The sequence below is a fragment of the Melospiza georgiana genome, chromosome 17 (genome assembly GCF_028018845.1).
Source record: "Melospiza georgiana isolate bMelGeo1 chromosome 17, bMelGeo1.pri, whole genome shotgun sequence".
NCBI lineage: Eukaryota > Metazoa > Chordata > Aves > Passeriformes > Passerellidae > Melospiza > Melospiza georgiana.
In genome coordinates, this window is record NC_080446.1 from 12,610,594 (window position 1) to 12,624,912 (window position 14,319).

The following is a 14,319-nucleotide window of genomic DNA, read 5'->3' on the forward strand; positions in this document are numbered from 1 at the left end:
ATCCCAGGTCCAGCAAGGTGTGACAGGAGCTGCCATCAACTCCCACCCTGTGGCTTCCAAGGTTATTGATAACTCTTATATATATATCTTTATCTATCTTTTTTATATATAAATATATATACATTATATATAGATATATAAATTATATATAAAAATACATATCTTTATATATATATCTTTATCTATCTTTTTATATACATATATAAATAGAAAGATTATATAGATATAGATAGATATATAAATTATATATATATAAAATATATACCTTTATATATATCTTTATATTTTTATATACAAATATATATATAAAAATTATAGAGATATAGATATATAAATTATATATAAAAATACATATCTTTATACATATCTTTATCTATCTTTTTATATACAAATATATATATAAATTATATAGATATATATATAAATTATATATATAAAGATATATATATTTTTATATATTTATATATCTTTTTATATATAAATATATATGTTAATTATAGATAGATATAAAGATAGATAGATAGATACATAGATTACATATATATATAAAGATATATATCTTTATATCTTGGCTGCTTGCTGCTTAAAAAGAAATGTTAACTAATCAATCACTAAACCACTGACCATTGAACCAATCAACATCTCATGGCACAAATCCTCGCTGTGGGAGCTGCCCAGGGGAGGATCTGCAGCCTGTTCCACCAGCAGCCCTGCAGGGGAACCTCTGCCATGTCCCAGAGGCTGCAGCAGCCCCCAGGCACAGGCAGGGGCAGGACAGAGCACAGCAGGCAAACCCTGGGGCTATTCTGATGCTGCAAGAACCACACCAAAACCAGGGTGGAGCTCACCCCCAGAATGTGCACACCAAATGCTGACCCACTTTGCAGGGCTGCCAGGGCAGCAGGCTTTCCTCCCTGCCGCTCCCACTCCAGGAGAAGAGCCATCCTCTGCCTCCAAAGCACTCATCCTGAGACTCTCCACATCTCCCAGAGCTGTATTTTGACTGTGCTCAAACCACTGATTAACTGTAATTAAGCCTGAACTGATGATGGAGGAGCTTGTCATCATTATGCTGTTGGGATTTTGTCAGAATGTGCCTGGAATTTATGCAAGAAAACAGCAATCAGCTGCAGAAAAGCAGACGGGTTTTTTTTTTATTTTTATCATTTATCATGTTGGGAACCTCCACTGCCATCACAGATCTGCTTTCCAAACCCTTTTTTGTGTGACACAGAGTGTTTCAGTCACTCTCCATCATCTGGGGCTGGCAGATGCTGCAGTCTCTGAGTAAAGAGAGGAGAGGGAATTGACTCAAATCCCTTCTTCCACACAATCACACACTTGAGGTAATTCCTACCAAGAGATTTTCAGAGGCACCAGGTCAGAACTTCCATCCCTTGTGGCTCCAGGTCAAAGGCTCTGAGCAATCTTCACCCAATTTCTGAACAACCTCATGCAAAAATGCATTTTCCAGACCTTATTTTTCTAAATTTCCCCAACAGGTGCAGGACAGAAGGACAGGTAAAATCCAAACATCACATCCCTGGGCAGGTTTCACAGGGCAGGCATTCAACCCCTGCAATTCTCAATGCAGCTATGGAGCTCTCAAACTTCCAGAAACATCAGTCTCTCCTCACCCAGATATTTCAGGGGATGAAAATGCTCTTCTCCAGGAAGATGAACCTCACTGTGCCACTGCCAGAGCTGGTGAGGAGCTCTGGGCCAGCACACAAAGCCATGGACCTGCTGTTGTACCAGCTTTTGAATTTGGCTTCAACATAAACTTTGAAATGTCACAGAATTAAAGTGAGAGGATATTTTATGCCAAAATGGAGCCATTTTCTGAAATGCAGAATAAACCCAGCCTGGTGTGGAGATGTAGAATGTGAAGCGACCCCAGCAGAGGTGTGTGATGCACAGGCCCCAGTGTCCCACCTGAGAGCCAGAGGGTGGGAGGTGGACAGAGGACAGCATGGGGCTCTCTGGAAGGACAACAAGAAATGTGGGAGAGCTCTGAAATATTCCTGTTCCCAGCAGCTGCAGGTTCCAGAGGTGGGTGAGGGTCAGGAGGGGTCTGGGCATGGAGATCTCTGCTACTGTCCCTCCTCAGGTCAGCCTGGCAGGGATGAGGAAACAACAGTTCCAGCCTGGACGTGACAAACACAGCACCAAACCCACCTGCTGAATGGAGGTGAAACTTTCCCATCATCACTGAAGCTTCAGGACACAAAAGCACCACAGCAGATCTGCTTGCAGAGCTTGGAGCTGCTCCCCAGCTCTGTAATACTCTTCAGTCTGGCAGCAAATTTTGCCCAGCTCTCTGAAATGTTAAGTTCCTGACAGTGCAAGGGACAAGGCCAGGGGAGAGGGGCTGTCCAAGCCACCATGGGGACAGCAGGGCACCAGCACAGCCCTCAAACAACACCAAATCTTGCACACCCCAAACCCCATGCTCCCTACATTTGCAGGAATTTGCAAACAGCTCTGTCTGAGGGTCCCTTCTGCTCTTGGTGGCAGGAAGAGAACAAGGACCCAAGGCTCACACCCTGCTAACAGGTGTCACCAGCTCAGTGCTGGCACTGCTGCAGCCACAGCTGTGGGCAGCACAGCCCAGCCAGGCCTCCCCAGCTGCTCCAGATGGATGGAACAAACCCCACCTGAAGGCAGGAGACCTTCCCTGCTCAGTTTTGAGCTGGGTTAAAGTTCCCAGCTTCGTAGAACCACAGAATGACCAGGTTGGAAGAGACCTTCAAGATCATCGAGTCGAACCCAGCACCAACCCCTCAACTGAACCCTGGCACCCAGTGCCACATCCAGGCTTTGTTAAACACACCCAGGGATGGGGACTCCACCACCTCCCCGGGCAGAACATTCCAGAACTTCATCACCCTTTTTGGAAAATCTTCTCCCTAATATCCAACCTGTATTTCCCTTGGCACAGCTTTTGCTGCACCCTGTGTTTTCCAGGGGTGCTGTGACTCTGAGATCACCCCAAAATGGAGCAAGAGGAAAGGAGCATTTCCAGAGGAAAGGGAACACTCACTGCAGCTTCCTGGGACCACAGCCCAGAGACAGAGATGTTTTCAGATATGTTCTGCTCCCCACACCCACAAGCCCAACCAGCAGCTCCAAGGAAAGCAGCACAAGGCTGCTGTGTGGACTGACCCCAGCCACGCAATCCAGCAGCACCCAGTTCCTCCCAGTGCCAGGACAGACTCACCCACAGCACCCAGCTGGGCATAGAGACCCCAGTGAGGCCAAAATACCCCAAAAGCAGGGCTGAGAATCCCAGCAGAGCCCAGCAGAGTCCTCTGGATAGCACCACTCATGAGGAGACCAGAGCTAAGCTCAATTCCTTCTCCTGCTCTGTGGGGCTTTTTTCTACAAGTACCTGCCCTAAATTCCCTGTTAGGAGACCAGAGCTAAACACAATTCCTTCTCCTGATCTGTGGGGCTTTCTTTTTTTCACAAGTAGCTGTCCTAAATTCACTGTTAGGAGACCAGACCTAAGCTCAATTCCTTCTCCTGATCTGTGGGGCTTTCTTTTTTTCACAAGTAGCTGTCCTAAATTCACTGTTAGGAGACCAGACCTAAGCTCATATCCTTCTCCTGATCTGTGGGACTTTCTTTTTTTCACAAGTACCTGCCCTAAATTCACTGTTAGGAGACCAGAGCTAAACACAATTCCTTCTCCTGATCTGTGGGGCTTTCTTTTTTTCACAAGTAGCTGTCCTAAATTCACTGTTAGGAGACCAGACCTAAGCTCAATTCCTTCTCCTGATCTGTGGGGCTTTTTTTGACAAGTAGCTGCCCTAAATTCCTGTTACATGCACCAAGCCCACTTGTGGTGGAAAGCAGCTCTTACATAAGTGCCAAGCAGCTCCTGAGTCAGCAGTGGCAGAGTCTGTGACTTTGTGTGTCCCCACAGCAGCTCAGGCTCCTGCAGGCACACAGGGCTGCCTATTCCTGGAGCACATTTTCCAAACCACAAAAATGGCATTTTCAATGCTTGCTTGCCTTCTAGAGCTGCAGGAAATCCAATGGCTGCTCTTAAAATGGTCTGGCTGCTCTCAGCACTGGTTTTCAGTGGCTCTGTGGCAAGAGGTGGGTTTGTCTCACCCTGATTATTTATCACACCCGCCTCCCAAGCTCCTCCACCTCCAGGCAGGCAGTTTTAGCTTCTCCTGCATCTCCTCAGTGCCACCACCACGGTACTCACTCTGAGTGACGCCTGTCAATGCCACTGAACAACTCCCACAGCTCCTCCGAGCTCAGGATGCCATCGGAGAAATAGTTCTTGAACTCCTCAAATGACAGCTTCCCATCATCTGCATTCAAAGGAAAGGGAAGAATAATTATATATCTGTGGAAAGCAGCATCCCAGCCCTGTGTGGGATAGGGCTGGGTGTGTTCTGCATGATAATTACAGCAAAAATCTCCCTGAGAGCCTGGCCCACCAGCCCAGCAAAAACACCGGGTGCTGCTGGAAGTGCAGGAGGGAATTTCAGCCCTTCCCCGAAGGAGTGGTGTTCTCAGAAAGGCACACACACTGTCCAAGAACAGCACACTGAGGGCAGCAGCAGATTTCTATGGAAAGAAAGTGCTCTCCATGGACTCAGGAGGTTTTTCCTTCCTCTCTGTGGAGAACTGCAGGTGCATTGTGACCTGCAATAAAAGCTACCATGAAGGAAAAGAGCCAAGAGAGTGTGGGAAGGCTCAGGGATATCCCTTGTGATTTTGGACCTCTTGGTTTATGGGTGCTGAAGACTAGATTTGCTTGGGGGTTCATTAGCAGGGGCAGGAGTTGAACCATCATTTTTGGGGTATGGGCCCGGTAACTTGTTTAGCTGACCCTACTAGAAAGTAATATAAAGGAAATATGGAGGTTTTTGATTCCTGTAGTGTAGGTTCGATTCCTGCTTTTCTAAGGAACTAAAAACTGGGTGGCAGAGCCTAACTCCCAAATGCCAGGGGCTCCAGGGGCACCCAGAAACAGAATCCCCCAGTCAGGAAGGTGAGACTTTCCCATCATCACTAAAGCTTTGGGACACAAAAGCAGCACACCAGATCTGCTTGCAGAGCTTTAGTGAAGCTCTCCAAGCAGCAAATTTTGGCCAGTTCTCTGAAATATTAAGTTCCTGGCAGTGCAAGGGACAAGGCCAGGGGAGAGGGGCTGTCCAAGCCACCACGGGGACAGCAGGGCACCAGCACAGCCCTCAAACAACACCAAATCCTGCACACCCCAAACCCCATGTTCCCTACATTGAAAATTCCTGCAAAACAACTCTGTCTGAGGGTCCCTTCTGCTCTGTAAAACCCTGGACTGAGCACAGAGACAGAACCAATCCTGGAGGGACCAAGCAGAATCCTGACAGCCCCTGGGCAGGAGAAGGGCTTGGCAGGGGCTGTGTCCTGTGTCCTGAGCCCATTCCCAGCCCTGGGCAGGGATCCAGGTGAAGCAGAAAAGCATTTTCCACCCTCCCTCTCGCAGGCAAAGCTCCCAGTGGGAAGGAGCCAGGCAGGGAGGGGGAGGCAGCAGCAGGAACAAGGCACTCACCGTTCTTGTCGGCTCGCCGGAAAATCTGCAAGACAAAACACAACAGGAGAGAAGGGCAGCTGAGCAGTGAGCCAGGCAGCACCCAGCACCATGAAAAATCACCCCCAGGAGCTCAGGGAGAAGCCCCAGCTGTTGGGACTGCACAGGCTGCCCTGGGAAATTCCCCTTTGCCAATGATTAAACCCATTTCTTGCCCTTAACGCACAGAGCCCTTGGCTGGGTGAGCCCAGCACTCAGAACAAACACCTTTAGAGAGCACACAGGCAAAGCAGAAAGGACTTTGCTGCATCCTTGTGATGGCAACTGTTTAATTTTTCAGTCCATTGAAAGGAAAGAACATTAGGAACAAACCCAGTCTGTAAGGAAGCACTTTGTGCATCTCCAACACTCCAGAACCTGCATCAAGGAGCAGCTCCTGCCCTGAGCTTTGTAAGCAGCCCTCAGCACAGCCCTTCCCAGCTCCTCAGCATGCACACTCACTGTAATTAATCATTAATGCATTAATTCATCTGGAACTGCTTCTGGCACAGGGCACAGCTGGAGAGCTGCTCCAGTTCAGGGTCTCAGCACAGATTCCCAACCATGCCCCAGGAGAGAGCTGGGGCTGCTCAGCTCTGCTGGGATCTGATTCACCAGGAGTTATTGGGGCTGACTCCAGTGAGGAGCAGCATCACTTCTGAACCTGGCAACGTTTTCCCAGACCAAAATGTGCAAGGTTTTGTCCAGCACATCCTAATGGAGGCAACAACAGAAAATTGTCTATATGGAAGCTGTCCTTTATATCATCCTGGCTTGTGGCTGCATTTCTCTTCACAGAGAAAAGCAAGGTACAACTTCCCAAGGATATTTCTGGGAATCACAGAGAGGAACCTCAGAGAACAATAAGAACAATTCTTATCTCATTTACTGCTCCTCTTGTTGTTCACAAGTAGAATGCATTGTGGAAGATTGTTTACCTGAAGGGAATTGATAATTGGATTCTGCTGTGAGTGTTTTGATTCACTGACCAATTGAATCCTGGTGAGTGTGTGTGTCAGGACTGCCACTGACAGTCACAAGATTCTGGGCAGTTGAGTGGAGTTGAGTGCTTGTGCAGATTCAGTGTAATATAATATAGAAAAACATAGTATAATAAAATAATTAATTAATTAGCCTTCTGATAGCGACAGAGTCGACCTCATCATTCCTCCCTTTGTTGGGGTTGCCTTGATTTACTACACTGGCTGATGAAAAAATCTGCAGGTCTGAAGAAAGATTAGGAAAGAAAAAAGGCCGGGAAAGGAGACAGAATTTTCTATTCTTGCTCCCACGCCCAGAGCAGCCCCAGTGCCCAGTGCCAGCAGGCAGAGGCACCACTACCCCTCCTGCACCACCCACTGCCAGCTCCATGCATGTCCCGAGGCCCTGACATCCCCCTGAGAACCTGAGGCAAAGTAGAAGCTGCCAGGAAAATTCCCCAAGGGTCTGGCTTGCAGCTAGGCTAGGCTTTTCTAAGGCTGGAGCTTCCCTGGGAATCAGGAGCAGGAACAGCTCCTTGTAGGATGCTCCTGTGAGCACAGCGAGCTCCTCCTGCCCCAAGCTGAGGAGCTGGGGCTGCCTTGGGCTGGGCAGCATCAGGGAACCATCCCCAGGATCCCAGCTGGCCAGGAAAGGGGGTGAGCACTCCCTGAGCACCACACAGCACACACTGAGCTGAGATGGGAAGCTGCAGCTCCCTAACAGTGGTGAATTCTCTGGATTTTAGAGCAAAGCTTTCTCCAGGCTAACAGGTTCCTTGTGGGGTCTCATGGCTGCAGGGGCAGCACCCGTGGTATTGTATTTACAGTGTTTATTGGATTACAATTTTAAATTTGTATTTATTGTATTCCTGCCCCAAAAAAGGCAGGAATGATGAATCTGACTCCATGTTCCCAGAAGGCTCATTTATTACTTTATGATACTAAATTATATTAAAGAATACTATACTAAAGAATACAGAAAGGATACTTACAGAATGCTAAAAAAGATAATAATGAAAACTGGTGACTCTCTCCAGAGCCCTGACACAGCTTGGCCCTGATTGGCCAAAGAGTGAAAACAACTCCCAGCAGAATGCAATGGAACAATCACCTGTGGGTAAACAATCTCCAAACACATTGCACATGTGAGCACAACACAGGAGAAGCAAATGAGATAAGAATTGTTTTCCTTTATCTCTGAGGCTTCTCAGCTTCCCGGGAGAAAATCCTGGGTGAAGGGATTTTTCCAGAGAATGTGAATGCCACACCTGTGGGTCCCACCCTGCCATGGACTCTCCATCAAGGGGGAAGCTTCATCCTGCAGAGTTGTGTGTCATCAGAGGGACACATGGCTCGTGTGGCTCCAGGTGTCCCAGAGACACCCAAGTGTCACCCAAGCACTTTGAGTAAGGGCAAACATTTCCCACTCACAGGCTGGCCTTGCTCAGCAGGGCTTATCTGTGGGCTCAGAGGCAGAACTCAGCTTCAGGGGAGATTAGAGACCTGAGGCGTGGTGGTGTTCACAGGGGTCCCAGGACCAGGGAAGAGATGAGAATGTTGACTTTATGTTTCAGAAGGCTGGTTTATTATTTTATGATATATATTATTTTAAAACAATACTAAAAGAATAGGAAAAAAGGATTTCATCAGAAGGCTTGCCAAGGAAGCAGAGAGAATGGAATGATAACAAAATCCTGTGACTGACTGAGACAGTCTGGACAGCTGGACTGTCTGGATTGGCCATTAATTGCAAACAACCACATGAGACCAATCACAGATGCACCTGTTGCATTCTACAGATAATCATTGTTTACATTTTGTTCCTGAGGCCTCTCAGCTTCTCAAGAGAAAAATCCTAGCAAAGGGATTTTTCAGAAAATATCATAACTACACTGAGGAGGTCTCTAATCTGGGGTGAGCCCATCCTCAGCAGGAGCCTCAGCACACAGAGTGGATGCCTGTTCCTCCCTCACAAGGCTCAGTGAGTTACACGAGCCAGTGCACACCTGACAGCTGCCTGGAGATCCAGAGGAACATGGCACAGGCAGGAGCTGTGAGAGACCCCGGGGCAAGGCCACTGCTGCAGGGCCCCTGTTGAGGTGTGATGTCCTGGTTTGCCTCAGATACCCTGGGTCTCTCCCTGATAATTCCGTCCCAGGTGTGTCAGTCATCTCTCCTTTCCCCTCCCAGCACTGTCAGTCCTAGAATTCCAGAAGTGATTGGCAGATTCAAGGGATGTCCTTTAGCCCTGGGGGACATTGGGCCATCCAGGTGTCCTTTGTCCCTTTGTCCCTCCCCTCCTGTCCCTGGCTGGTGGCTCCCTGCCCCTTCCCTGCCCCTCTCCCCGGGGTTAAAGGAGCAGCAACCACGGGCTCAGGGAGTTCTGCTGGAGCTGGTGCTGCATTCAGAGGCCTGTGGGCCAGAATAAAGCTCTGGATCCAAACTCTCCATCAGAACCGACTTCTTTCCTTCACCATCGCCTCAAAGCTTCTCTGGCAGAGGGAAACCTGAGGAGCAGCCCCTGTTATGGGGGGAAGCTCCATCCCAGCACCCCCAGAGCTCCTGCAGGCCTGGACTTGTCCCCACGGGCCCAGTGCAGCACCCAGCCAGCCAAAAGTGTCTGTGGGGTGAAACACCACACACCCAGCCAGCCCAAAGTGTCTGTGGGGTGAAACACCACACACCCCACAGCCAAAAGTGTCTGTGGGGTGAAACACCACACACCCCACAGCCAAAAGTGTCTGTGGGGTGAAACACCACACACCCACAGCCAAAAGTGTCTGTGGGGTGAAACACCACACACCCAGCCAGGCAAAAGTGTCTGTGGGGTGAAACACCACACACCCACAGCCAAAAGTGTCTATGGGGTGAAACACCACACACCCAGCCAGCCAAAAGGGTCTGTGGGGTGAAACACCACACACCCCACAGCCAAAAGGGTCTGTGGGGTGAAACACCATAGTTGCTGCCTTTTGGTCAAGCATCAAGGGTCAGACACGCTCAGGCATGTCCTGTCCTGCTATATTGGTAATAATTTACCAATATAGCCTGGCATGGCAGGGCTGTGGCTCTGGCTGCCTGCAGCCAGCCCATCCCTGCCTGAGCCCAGGAGCAGCTCCAGCCCAGCCCAGCCACCACAAAGTCCCTTCCACACTCCCCAGGGCCGGTGCTGTCCCCTCCCTGGGCACAGCACCTGCTCAGGGATGGCAGCTGAGCGCTGTCCCCAGTGAGGACAGCACCCTGGGACAAAGGCAGGGGAAGGTGATGCAAAGCCAGGCTGGGAGTGGGATTAGGGCCCGACAAGGAATCCTGAAAGTGGGATTAGGGCCCTCCAAGGAATCCCTCTCTTGCCTCAGGGTGCAGCCCCAGAGCACAGGGCACTGCCTGGAGCCCAGGATGTTTCCCTCAGCCCTTGGGCTTGTGCCCAAGCAGCCACAGCCTCACAGGACCGAGGGAAGAGGCACTAAAACAGCATTTATTTATGGGATGAGCCCCACACATGCCTCAGAAAGGAAGGAGATAATAGGATTCCTCCCTGCCTGCAGGTCTGGAGGCAGCTGCGGTGCTGGGGAGGGGACAGCTGCCCTGGGGACAATGTGACAGGTTGGGCAGGCTGCGGCCAGGCAACAGAGTGCCATCCTTCCTGCAGCTCCCGCGTCCCAGGAGGGGACAGAGCAAGCCCCGAGGCTGAGGGATGAATCTCCCCGAGGCTGGAGATGCCGCACAGGGCCATGGCAGCACTGCGGCTCGCACGGCGCCTGCAGTGAAGCATCTCGGGCAAAGCCCTCCTCCTCCTCCTCCTCCTCCTCACTTCTCCCAAAGGCAGGAGATGTGCTGGCAGGTCCCAGAGGAGCAGCAGCCGCCAGGATGTGCTGGGGGCAGGCGGGGATCCTGCCCTGCTGCCGAGGGATGCTCACCCCGACCAGCCTGGGGGGCACAGACACCTTTTGTGGAAAATCCTTTCCTTAGGATTTTTCCTCCTGAGAAGCTGAAAAGCCTCAGGAACAAAATGTAAACATTGATTATCTGCTGCTGGGGAATGCAACAGGTGCATCTGTGATTGGTCTCATGTTGGTTGTTTCTAATTAATGGCCAATCACAGTCAGCCGGCTCAGACAGAGTCTGAGCCACAAACCTTTGTTATCATTCCTTCTTTTTCTATTCTTAGCTGGCCTTCTGATGAAATCCTTTCTTCTATTCTTTTAGTATAGTTTTAATGTAATATATATCATAAAAGAATAAATCAGCCTTCTGAAACATGGAGTCAGATCCTTGTCCCTTCCCTCAACCTGAGACCCCTGTGAACATGGTCACACCTGGGGGCAGCTGGGCACCGGCCAAGTGCCCAGAGCCAAGGGTGCAGAGGTGAAACTCACCCTGCCGAGCTCTGAGGCAAAGCTGGGAGCAAAGGAGTCACAGGGTGGAGGAAGAGAAGCCGCCAGAACCCGGAAAGCAGCTGCTAGCGTTGTTAACATTTCCCATTTTAATTGCTTTAATGACACCCTGAGGGATGGATGTGCGACTCAGCGAGTGCCCTGAGGAGCTGAGCTGGAACACAGCTGTCACCACCCGCCCCCTCCTGCCCACCTCCCCTCAGCCGAGTAATTAGCGCGGTTAATGAAGCTGGCAGCCCGAGCCCCCCAGGCAGGAGAGAGACCCTGACCCCAGCTGGCAGCTGAGCGGCACCACGGCTTCCCAGCGCCTCCTGGGCATGCCGGGGGGTTTGGACTGGACCAGAGGTGGCTGGTCCACACCGGGATCTGCTGCTCCCCTCCTCTGGCATGGGCTGGGGCACGGGGTGAACCTGGAGCGGGTCAGGATGGAGACGGCAGCTGGGACACGACAGCTGGCACCAACCTGAGCTGTGCCAGTGCCCGGGCACCCCATCCTTAACTGCCTTTCTCCTCCTCCTCCTCGTCCCTGCGGCAGGGCACCTCTGTCCCCGCATGTCCCTGGTCCCCAGGGTGGCTCGGAGCTCAGCGGTGCCGGACACTCGGCAATGCCAGGGCTGTCACCAGGGCGATTTGGGCAGGAGCAGGAGGGCCGGAGGTGCTGCAGGGGTGGCTCTGTCCCGGGCTGTGCCCCTGGCCCTGGCACACGGCCGGCATGCAGCCACCTTCCCCCCGGAGCCCCGGCCCCTGGCACCGGAGGGGACGCGGTGTGACAGCAGGAACCGTGCCAGCATCCCCGAACACAAAGAGCCACCACCTGCATTTCCAACTCCCCCGTGCCACCCACAGCCGCCAGGATGCCGAGGCAACCTCCAACCCACACGGGGCATCCTCCTCCACAATCCCGGAGCGTCGGGAGCGGGCAGGGACAGGGCTGCACCCGGGGGCCGCCGCAGGCACCGCTCTGCTGGATGCCACGGCTGTGAACAGCCCCGGGGAACCTTCCCCGGCGTTCCTGCCACACAGCTCCCGCTGCGGGGGTCATGACAGCCAGCTCCGGATGAGGCGTGGGCTGCTGCCAGCCACCAGAGGCCCAGCATTCAGCAGAAGGACACATCCCTACTGAAGCCATCACGACCAGGCTGGCAGGGGCACATCCCCCGGGCCGGTTCCTGCGGGAAGGAGCCCCACCGAGCGGGGCACAGGATGCGGAGTCCCCCATCGGTACTCACGTCGTGGAAGATGGGCAGCGGCTGGCGGCGGGGCTTGGGGCCGCGATCTGCGGACAGCAGGCACACGGCCAGCAGCTCGGCACACGACATCATGGTCCCGCCGGGCGCGGCGCTGCGGGGAGCGGAGCGGGGCCGGGGGTGCGGTGCCTTAGGGTGCGGTGCGCTGCCCGGGATGCGGTGCGGTAGCGCAGGGCACGGGTTCGGTGCGGTGCCTTAGGGTGCGGTGCGGTGCCCGGGATGCGGTGCGGTAGCGCAGGGCACGGGTTCGATGTGGTGCCCGGGATGCTGTCCGGTAGCGCAGGGCACGGGTTCGGTGCGGTGCCCTGGGATGTGGTGCGGTGCCCGGGATGCGGTGCGGTGCCGCAGGGCACGGGTTCGATGCGGTGCCCGGGATGCGGTGCAGAACCGCAGGGCACGGGTTCGGTGCGGTGCCGCAGGGCAGGAGCGCTGGTGTACGGATGGGTTCGGTGGGGTGCCGTAGGACGCGGTACGGTACCGCAAGGCACGGCTCGGTGCGGTACCGTAGAGATGGGCTGGGTGCGGAAAGAACGGCCTCGGTGCGGCAGGGATGGGTCTGGTTCCGTGCCTTAGCGATCAGCTGCGTGCCGGAGGGATGCGTTCGGTTCTGTTCGATGCTGTAGGGATGGCTTCGGCAGGGATGGTTCGGCAGGGTGGCTCGGCTCGGCTCGGTCCGTGTGCCGGTCGCGCCCCGCCGATCCCGACTCAGCCGAGCGGCTCCGCCGCCCCAGCCAACTTTGGCTCCGCGGAGGGCCCGCCCCCGCCGCCATCCGATTGGTCATGAGCTGTGATTGACATCAGTAACACCAATGGGCTTGGCGGGTGGGCGAGGGGCGGGGCCGCGCTGGGTCCGGGTGCCCGCTCGCCGCTGGGGCGGTCCTGTTGGACCCAGAACAGCCCCGTGGGCTCCCAGTGCTGGGCTGTGTGGCCGTCCTTGAGTGTCCCAGTGTGACCATCAGTGCTGGCCCCACAGCAGTCCTGGGTACCCCAGCTGATCCCAGGGTGGCCACAGGTGGTCTCCATGTGGTCACTGTAGGCCCCACAGTAACACTGGTTGCCCCAGCTGGCCCTGGGGTGCCTCTAGTCTGGTGATGGATGGTCCCAGTGTGGTCGTTGTTGACCCCACCGTAGCCCTGGGTGCCCTAAGCGAGGCCCCAGTTGGTCTCAGTTTGACTGTGGGTGGTCCCAGTGTGGTTGCCATTGGCCCCACCGCAGGCCTGATGACACCAATGTGGCCCCAGTTGGTCCCAGTTTGAGCCATGGATGCTCCCAGTGTGGTTGCTCTTGCCCCCAAGGTAGCCCTGGTTGCCCCAGATGGCCCTGGGGCTGCCCCAGTTTGGCTGTGGGTGGTCACAGTGGGGTCATGGCTGGTCCCAGCATAGCCGTGGTTGTCCCACTGGGGCTCCAGTTGGTCCAGGTTTGACCACAGGTAGTCCCGACATGGGCACTGATGGCACTGGGAAAGTCCTGCTTTCCTCAGTTGGCCCTGGGTTGGCCCCAGTTTGACCACAGGTGGTTCCACTGTGGTTTTGGTGGCCCTAGATCCCAGGGTGGTTTCAAATGAGTTCCTGGTGGTGCCAGCCCCTCCATGCCCTCAGTGCCAGACAGCCTTGGTTCCGAGCTGCTTCCCTCCAGAGCAGCATGCCAGGATCCTGGTTCCAGGGATGGGAACCCCCTGCCCCAGCAGGCTGGGGGACACAAGGAAGAGGAGGAAGAGGAGCAATCCCCATCCCTTGCCTGGCACAGGCACCTGGGGGCCTGTGCCTCCGTTCCAGGACTTCCCTTCCTGAGAAAGGGCCATGAACCTGGTTTTTTTTTGGATTTTGCAGAATTCCAGGCAGGCTTTGCCTCCCTCAGCACCACCTCTGCTTTCACAGGGAGCTCTGCAGGACACCCTGATTGCTGAGCTCAGCTCTGCTTGAGCCTGGTCTCAGATCCAAGCCCCAACGTGACCCAGTGCAGCACGTGGAGCTCCCTCACCTCCTGCTCCCCCTGGGACAACGTGCTCCAAGCTGAGCCCAAGGCATCACAGCTATTTTTACCATCTCCCAGCTGTTCCAGGTGTGTGCAAAGCAAAAGAGGTGGAAAAAGCCCAGCTGGGGCCTGGCAGGGGCATCCAAGGG

General features: G+C 53.6%; 1 protein-coding gene across 2 annotated transcripts in view; it reads right to left on the minus strand.

Moving 5' to 3' along the window:
• NECAB3 (N-terminal EF-hand calcium binding protein 3) overlaps nucleotides 1–12,876 on the minus strand; it is a 35,463-nt gene extending 22,587 nt beyond the window's left edge. Inside the window, exons 1-4 of one of the 2 annotated variants that reach the window (XM_058036380.1) lie at nucleotides 12,391–12,765; nucleotides 12,179–12,325; nucleotides 5,558–5,582; nucleotides 4,220–4,328 (exon numbers count right to left, since the gene is read on the minus strand). In XM_058036380.1, the coding sequence (XP_057892363.1) occupies nucleotides 4,220–4,328; nucleotides 5,558–5,582; nucleotides 12,179–12,271 (227 nt within the window). In that variant the 5' untranslated portion in view covers nucleotides 12,272–12,325; nucleotides 12,391–12,765. Of the gene's footprint in view, nucleotides 1–4,219; nucleotides 4,329–5,557; nucleotides 5,583–12,178 lie in introns of both variants that reach the window. The other variant, XM_058036379.1, reaches the window with a different exon arrangement.
• Between the last annotated feature and the right edge of the window lie 1,443 nt (nucleotides 12,877–14,319).